This window comes from Camelus dromedarius, chromosome 25 (genome assembly GCF_036321535.1).
Source record: "Camelus dromedarius isolate mCamDro1 chromosome 25, mCamDro1.pat, whole genome shotgun sequence".
Classification (NCBI taxonomy): domain Eukaryota; kingdom Metazoa; phylum Chordata; class Mammalia; order Artiodactyla; family Camelidae; genus Camelus; species Camelus dromedarius.
The window spans coordinates 5339397-5347867 of record NC_087460.1 but is presented as its reverse complement, the minus strand read 5'-3'; the positions used below and the strand labels follow the sequence as shown (position 1 = coordinate 5347867).

General features: G+C 39.8%; 1 protein-coding gene across 1 annotated transcript in view; it reads left to right on the top strand.

The window, feature by feature from the left end:
- Positions 1–8471, top strand: part of CD163 (CD163 molecule) — an 83889-nt gene that overhangs the window by 55073 nt on the left and 20345 nt on the right. Inside the window, exon 12 of the mRNA XM_064479007.1 lies at positions 5960–6271. Within this exon, the coding sequence (XP_064335077.1) occupies positions 5960–6271 (312 nt within the window). The remainder of the gene's footprint in view (positions 1–5959; positions 6272–8471) is intronic.

Below are 8471 nucleotides of genomic sequence, written 5' to 3'. Positions count from 1 at the left end.
GAGGATCAGCATGACCATGAACATGCATGGCTTTCTCCAAGGACTTGTCTTTCTCCTCTTCAGTGTCCTATCGAGTGCTCAAGGTAAGCGTTCGTAAGACCAGCAGAGATACTGAGTTAGCTGTAAGAAGCTGGGCGAATGACCTCTGGGGCTGCATAGACCGCACTTCGCTTTTGACCATTTGGTTTTGACCAGATGTGTTCCTTAGTGGCAGTGAATGGTAATTTTTCTCCTGTGGGGCTCTGTGTTTCAAGTTAAGCAGTAAGGTGTTTCAGACATACAAGGTTTGTTCTCAGACTGACCTGACTCTGTGTTTCAGCCCTCCCCCGACAACACCTAACAGCTTAGAAAATGTCGCTCACATCCCAGTTTTCCTGTAATGGATTATGGCGGAGGGACAGCCTCAGGCTGGGTCTCTGATCTGTCCTTCTGACACTCTATACTATGTTTCTCTCCGCTAGTATTTTGGTATGTCTGGTCCTATGGACTTTGTGTGTGCATGTATGTATGCTTTGAGTGTACGTATACATATGTGTGTGCATGTGTGTATGCTTTGTATGTATACGTGTGCATGTGTGTCTGTGTATGCGTGTATGAGAGAGAGGAGGGAGTCGGGGAAGGGGAGTCTGAAGAGTATATGAAGGCTAAATGTATAAACAGAAATATGTCTGCCCAGTGGAAGTCAGTTTTTTACGTAGGAGTCTGTAGAATTCACACTCCCTAAGTAAGCCCGACTGCTAGATCTGGTGGTGGCAGTGGTAATGGTGGTGATTGTATGCATGTTTATGTATGATGAGAGCAGATATGGAAACCTTTCTATAAAGAAAGCCCTCTCAATATAAACTATAATTACACTTCCAGATAACTCTGCACCTGCAGTCTAAGCCCAGCTTTGAGTTTCTTTTTCTTCCCCACAAACCCACAGCTCAGACGTTTTTCTGCTTTTCTGAAGTCTTTCTCCAGCACTGGGTTCTTGGCAGAACTCTATTTCCTGCCTGTGATGTGTTCCCTTCCTGTCTCTTGGATCAATGGTCCTCCAACCCCACTGTGCAACAGAAAAAACTAATGCCAAAAGTAGGTGCCATAAATGGACAGATATTAACATCGAAGGCAGGAGAGGGATTTAGCCTTAGAGACTTCAGGATGTGCCTCTCTTGGTCAACTTTTTCCCCTCCCCAGTGGGGAACTCAAGCTTGTTCTGTGACATCTCAAAGATCAGCTACTCAGGAAGAACCCTGCGCTTGTGAATGCTCTTATGATGAGTTTTCTCCCTTGTAATTCCCTCCAGACTCGGTACGAACCTTGGTCTCCATTGGACATCAGGGGAGTCCAAGTCATCAGCTTTGAGCTCCCAAAATTAGAATGATCTAGCCACATGCCTGAAAAGCCAGCTCTTCTAGATGTGGGCCTTGGTCCTGGCTGCCTTAGCAATCCTCACCTTCTTTATTCTGTGTTCCCGCCTCATCTGAAGCCTCTCCAGTCAGATGTCTCTGTCTCTCTTCTTTAAGAAATCCTACTCCTCCCAACAGAAGCAAGAAGTTCTGCTCCTCGTTCCTTTGTTATATTTCTTCAAACTTCCAGTTCTTCGGGTTTGGGTCATATTATAAAGATGGTTGTCCTTTTTCAGGCTTTACAGGCTCTTATGGATAGAGGTGGACTCTCAAAATGAAATATGAAATTGGTGCTCTGATTTCATTTTGGCCTCTCCAGCTATGAGAGCAATGAACAAATTTCTCTTTAGGCTAAGAAGAAGCCATACCTTGCTCCAACAAACATGATGTTTCCTCCAAGAGAACTTTCTGTAGGATCATCTTATTAAAGCACATACTCACATTCACATGAGTTTGCCCCGTCTACTTGTCAATTTCAGCCTTGGCATCATGGTTCCAAAGAGCATTAAATATTTGCTGAGCCTGGCACATGTCACACAGTCACTGTAGCACAAGTCAGGATCTGCCAGCTCCTTTTACATTCTTTCTGAACACTGAAAAGCTTCTGCACCACTAAGGAAACATTAATAGAGTGAAAAGGCAATCTATAGCAAATCACATATATGATAAAGGATTAATTTCCAAAATATATAAGGAACTCCTACAACTAGAGAGCAAAAACAAAAACGAACAACAACAACAACAAAAAAAACCCCTAATAACCCAATTTAAAAATCGGCTCAGGACTTGCATAGAGATTTCTCCAAAGAAGACATACAAACGGCCAACAGATACATGAAAAGGTGCCCAGTATCACTAATCATCAGGCAAATGTAGATCAAAACCTTAATGAGATATCACCTCACGCATGCCAGAATGGCTATTATTAAAAAAAAAAAAAAAGACAAGGATTGGCAAGGTGTTGGAGAAATTGGAGCTCTTCTGGATATTTCTCCACATTAAATGTATAAATCTTATCTCAATAAAATTATTACCAAAAAAATCTATATGATTTATAATGATGTCTCTTTTCATTCTTGGTATTGTTAACTTCATTTTCTCTCTGTTCTTGATTAGTATTGTTTGATGTTTATCAGTTTCCAGTGCGCCATATTTAAAAGGTTTTTCCTCTATATCCTCTATCTTATGTTTACCTTCCTTTTCATTAAATTTTGCTATTGTCTTTAATAATTCCACCTTCTACGTCCCTTGGGCTTTATTTTCTCATCTCCTAGTTTCTTAAATAGAAGCTTACATTTCTTCATTTTCTAAATCTAGAGTATAAATTTCTCTTAGGCACTACTTTAATTGCGTTAGGAGAATTTAGTTATAATATATCTTGATTATCATTATTTTATAGTATTTTCTAATTTTTAAATTTATTCCCAGACCCAGGTATTTTTTGGAAGGGTGTTGCTTAAAAATTTCCCCAAATAGGGATTGCTAACTATATTTTCTTATTATTAATTTAATTTCACAGTGGTCAGAGTAAATACGCTGTATGAATTCAATTATCTGAAAGTTTTTGTCCTATCATGTGGTCATTTTCGATAAATGTTTGTATGTTTACAATAATGTGAACTCTCTCATTGTTGGGTACGTTGTTCTACGTATGTTGCTTAGTTAAACATGTTGGTTGTGCTGTTTTACATTTGCGGTGTTCTTCCTTCTTTTTTGCATGCTTGGTCTGCATGCTATTGGAAAAGGTATGTTAAAGCACCCCCATTTTGATTGTGATTGTGTCTATTTCTTCTTTTCATTCTGTCAGGTGTTATTTTATATTTTGAAGCTAGGTTTTGAAATCTTTCTTGGATTTTGATATCTATAATGTCTTTATTAAGGCCTTATCCCATTATAATCATGAAAATTCCCTCTTTAACTCAGTTAGTGTATCTTGCCTTAAAGTCTACTTTCTGTGACATTGACAGAGCCACTCCCGTTTTCTCATGGTTAGTGTTTACATGGTACGTGCATTTTCCCATCATTTTACTTTTGAACTTTCTTTGCCTTCATACATAAGGTGAGCATCTTGCAAGGAGCATTTACATGAATTTTGTTGTTTTATCTTGATTGGCTTTTATTTGAATCTAATCCATTTACTGTAAAAGCAATTACTGATGTTATTGGGTGAGTATCTACCATCTGCTTTTAGTTGACGCATCTGCTTTATGATCCTTTCTCTCTCCTTTTCCGTCTTCTTCTGTATAAACAAATCTGTTATTATTCCAGATTTTCCTTTTTTTCCTTTGCTTTTCAGCAGCTTTACTAGGTGCAGAGGTTTTCATACCCTTCTATCCATTTAAAAAAATTCTCAACCATTACATCGTTAAGTATTACTTCTGCTGCTCTGTCTCTGTTTCTCTTCTCCTTCTCCTCCTCCTTCTCTTCCTCCTCCTATTCCTCCTCCTTCTCGTCTCTCATCTCTCATCTCTAGGACTCCTCCAAGTCACTAATTCTAGGTTGAGTTCTATCTAAAAATCTTTTAAACCTATCCATTCAATTCTTAATCCCAGACATTTTATTTTCAGTTGAAAACTGTTCCTTTGGTGTTTCTTGTATACTTACAGTTCTTTGTTTTTTTTTTTTAATCTTTCACTTGTTTATTCTCTCCTTTCCTCTTTTTTCCTAAGTACATTGGTTACAGTTAAACTCCCTATTTGCTAACTCCAACATTTGCATCATGTGTGTTTCTGCCTTCTCTTATCTTCTTTTATCTGCTTTGTTAATCTGTCTTGCCATCCCATCTCTTCACATGCCATGTAATCTTTGATTGAATGCTAGGAATTACATATGAAAAAATAAGATACTCCAGATATATTTTCTAATGCCTAGAAGGACTCATCTTCTTAGGCAGGTGGGGAAGAGTTGCAGATAACCCAAATACCTACACACAATGTAGGCCTGAGTTGTAACAAGTCTGGGCTGCAGTTTGGTGACACTCTGTCTGATCGCCCTCTGTTCCCATGGCCTGTCAGGGATTTCAGCGAGAGCCTGGGTGTTTTGGTAGCTCAGCACCCAAGAGTTGAGGGAATATCCACTCTGCTTTCCAAGATTTTTGACATGGTTCTTTGGCCTCCTGCCCTTCACAGCTTGCATACTGGGCAAATATTTGAGGGGAAAACCTGCTATGTGAGAGATGCCCTCAAGTCTCCAATTTTGTCACTCAAGCACAGGGAACCCTGAAATTTACGCTGGCTTCTCTGCTCCAACAAGAGTCCTCTGCTTGCCTGAGCACAGATTCTGAGCTGTTAACCCATGCCCCAAATTGGGAAGATCCCACAGAGAGAAAGAAGCTGTAAATCCTTGGCTAACCTTAAAATGATCTCCACTTTTTAGAATTTCAGTATGTTTGGTCCATATTGTGTCCATAAAAGTCTAATATCTTTACTTTTTTTTTTTTTTTTTTTTTTTTTTTTTTACATTTTCCAGCTTTTTTGTTGTTGTATCCAGCAGGACCACTGGCCTGCCGTGAACTCCTCCATTCTTCATGGAAGTAGAAAATTTTAGGTTTTATTTTCTACTCATCATTTACTTAAAATGCGACATTGCTAGATGTTATTTAACCTTTCTTTAAATCACTCTTTATGTATAAAGGCGAGAGTAATACAATGAGTCTGTCAGAACTTTTTGTACATGTGCCTAGAAATACATGATGTTTTTCCCCTAGAAAACAAATAACTCCAAATTTTGAATAATAGTGATTCCTGACATGAAATCCAAGTTGAGATCATACTGACTTGGGAGAAGAAGCAACAGTCTATGATTCCCAGTGGAATCTGGCCAATGTCAATCAGTATGATTTTACATCAGATCTCATGCAAGGTCACCCAATATACTCAAAGAGATTATGTATTTTGAAACTAAGCATCCAGATCTGGAGTCTGAAGCCTAGAATCATAAGAGAAGTACTCTGGGGTAAACCAAAGCATCTCGTGGTCCATTCATTTTTCAGTTCTGAGTGACGATGCCAAGAAGAACAATTCTAGTTGGTAGAGGGTCACGCCTGCTTCCTGAGGCTCCTGATGAAGCCAGTTCCTCACTCTATTCCGTTTAATCTGATCCCTTTAACTTTCAGGGCAGTGGCATCAAAGTGTGTGTGGTTTACAAGAAACCCATCTAGCTGCCAGCTCACTCCTGTGACTCTGAACCCATTTATTTGCTCAGAGTAGAGAGACTAACATTTCCTGGCTATCTTTCTCAGATGCTATGCAGAACTCTGCAAATCAGAAGGTTAACACTGATAGGCCCCATGTAACATGGCTTGTCTGGTACTACTCTCTAGATTATTCTTAACTCAACATTTCTTGTGGGTTTTCCCGACAATTTTCAACCGTATTATTCTCTTGTCACTGCTGTAAGAAACAAGACCCAGGTCCTGCCCCATTCGATGACTCCATGTCTGAGCCAGCAGGCTCTGCGGCCTCAGAGGAGAGTTCCGCCAACTGCTCAGGTGAGAGGTCCTATAAGGACCGGAAGATCCTTCTCCATCTCTGTGTAAACACCTCACTGGCACGACCCTCTCTCCTCAGATGAACAACTCCGCCTGGTGGACGGGGACGGCCGCTGCGCAGGCAGAGTGGAGATCCTCCACCAGGGCTCCTGGGGCACCATCTGTGATGACTTCTGGGAACTGATCGATGCCCATGTGGTGTGCAGACAGATGGGCTGTGGACAAGCCCTCGATGCCTTGGGCTTCGCTCGATTCGGGGCGGGATCCGGGCCCATCTGGCTGGATGATGTGAACTGCACGGGAACAGAGTCCCACGTGTGGAGGTGCCCTTCTAAGGGCTGGGAGAAGCACAACTGCGATCATACAGAGGATGCAGGAGTCATCTGCTCAGGTATGGTCAGTGCGTTGTCCACTGGTTGAGAGGATGGAAAGTTCCAAGAAAGCTGGTGTCTAATCACCCGGGCAATAGGAGATAGATGGGCTAGAGAGGTCTCAGACATCTCCCCATGCTCCCTGAGTGCACAGAGTATCTGTGAATGATGGGCTTCATTTACTTTCCTCTTATAAGTCTCTCCTATTCTTTTCTTCTCCAATGGTCTTACCTGACATAGTTTAATCTGTTGACCTACTTAAGATTAATCTTCATAATTTTTTTATATTTCATTTTTTGAAAGAGTGAAACCTTTGCAACTCACTACACATACACACTCCCTTTGCACGGTGAGCCTGTCGGAGGGCGGGGCAAGAATGTAGATGCACTTTCCGTGGTCGAGTTGTTTCTGTATGAATAGTATGAGACACTATTCTGCACTAGGTTAGTGGCTGTGGGGGCAGAGGGGATATTATTAAACAAATCAGAGAGGAATTTATGGCCAATATGTGCCAAATTTCAAGTCTCCTTTGCAAATTTAGACATAAACATTCATAGCTCTTTGGCAGGTAGGAGCAGAGAACTGTGGATGAAATGTTCTGAGTCACAGGTTCTCCTACTGTTACTAGAGAAGACACTCTCTCCATTTTTTTCTTTTAAGACATCTGTATAAACTCAAACTTTGGAGGAACACTTAGTCATGCACTGACAAGCTAGTGGTGGAGGCAATGAAATATTAATGGCACCCAGTAAGTGGGTGTTATCTGTGGTGAGCCCAGATTTACTTCAGATGACAACATCTATCAACCGACTGGATCATTTAAACTTCACGTTTCATTAAATACCAGTCCTGCAGGGATATTACAATGTCCTTACCAAATCGTAGACCAATGAAAAGATTACTGTCACGTCGTAGAGGCGAACGAGTTTAGTCAACATGGAAAAGTGGGGTCATGTGAGATGGCATGCAGAAAAATTTTATGTCAGTGAGAAAGCCCTAGAATGAGTCTTCTTCACAATCAACTCTATTTTTCACACAACATCTGTATTCATTATTTTCTCTCAGAGTCTTATGCTACACTTCTGATATGCATATATTTAACTACATAAAATTTAGTTGGATTGATAGCAAGTAAAGATTTGATTTTATTGTTTTTAAAAGTTTTCCAGCACTATGTTTTGAATAATCTATCTTCTCTAATGATTTAAAATATTACCTTCCTTGGGGGAGGATATATCTCAGTGGTAGAGGGTGTGCTTAGCATGCATGAGGTCCTGAGTTCAGTCCCCAGTGTCCCTTCTAAAAGTAAATAAATGAATAAACCTAATTACCCCCTCAAGAAAAGAGGCAATAAAAATTTTAAAACTAAAATAAACTATTACCCTCCTCAAATACAATATTTCTACATATGTGTGTACGTGTGTCTTTGAGTCTATGAGATATTTATATTCTGCCCCAACCACTCTAGTTTATTGTTACACAAGAACATAATTGGTGTTATTACATTTAATATTTTATCCCCTTATCACATCAGCCTTCTATTTCATAAATTTTCTTGCAGTTTTCACACACTCATTCTTCCACGTAAATTCTAAAATCAAGTAGAAAATAAAAAAGAAATAGTAATTTGTCTCAGAAGACTCTACCCTGATGTATATAAGACTTTATTGATAATTCAAAACATATTTGGGTATCTAACATGTGTCAGGCTACATAAAACAGTATACAAGAAATATTTCTTGCTCATCATTTCTAAATTTGTAATCTCACGGAATTCATCTGTTACATAAAAAAGTGCTTAATTAGAATGAGTAGCTTATGACCAAACTCCCAACCAAACCAGAATAAAGGTCCCAGCCTGAGCCTCTCTGGGGAGAGGGGAATGGACAAATAATAAAGGACAAGCATGTTTTCTCTCACATTCGTTCCTGTATAAGTGGTCAAGCCACTCCTTCAGTTGTTTAATTTCTGTGGTGTCTTTTCTGCTCTCTCCCACTCTCTGTAGCGGGATGTTTATTCTGTTAGGACATTCCTTCTGAAACTCCATAACATATGCTTCAAAGTTCACATTCTTATGCAGTTGGAGTCCTTTACCAGAAAGAAGCCCACCGTGTACATAAACAACCATGAACATGCTCAGAAGCCAGACAAGTGTATTAAAATTGTTCTTTATGATTTGGGGGTCTTAATATTTTTCTTTGGATTATTTTCCCTCTATCT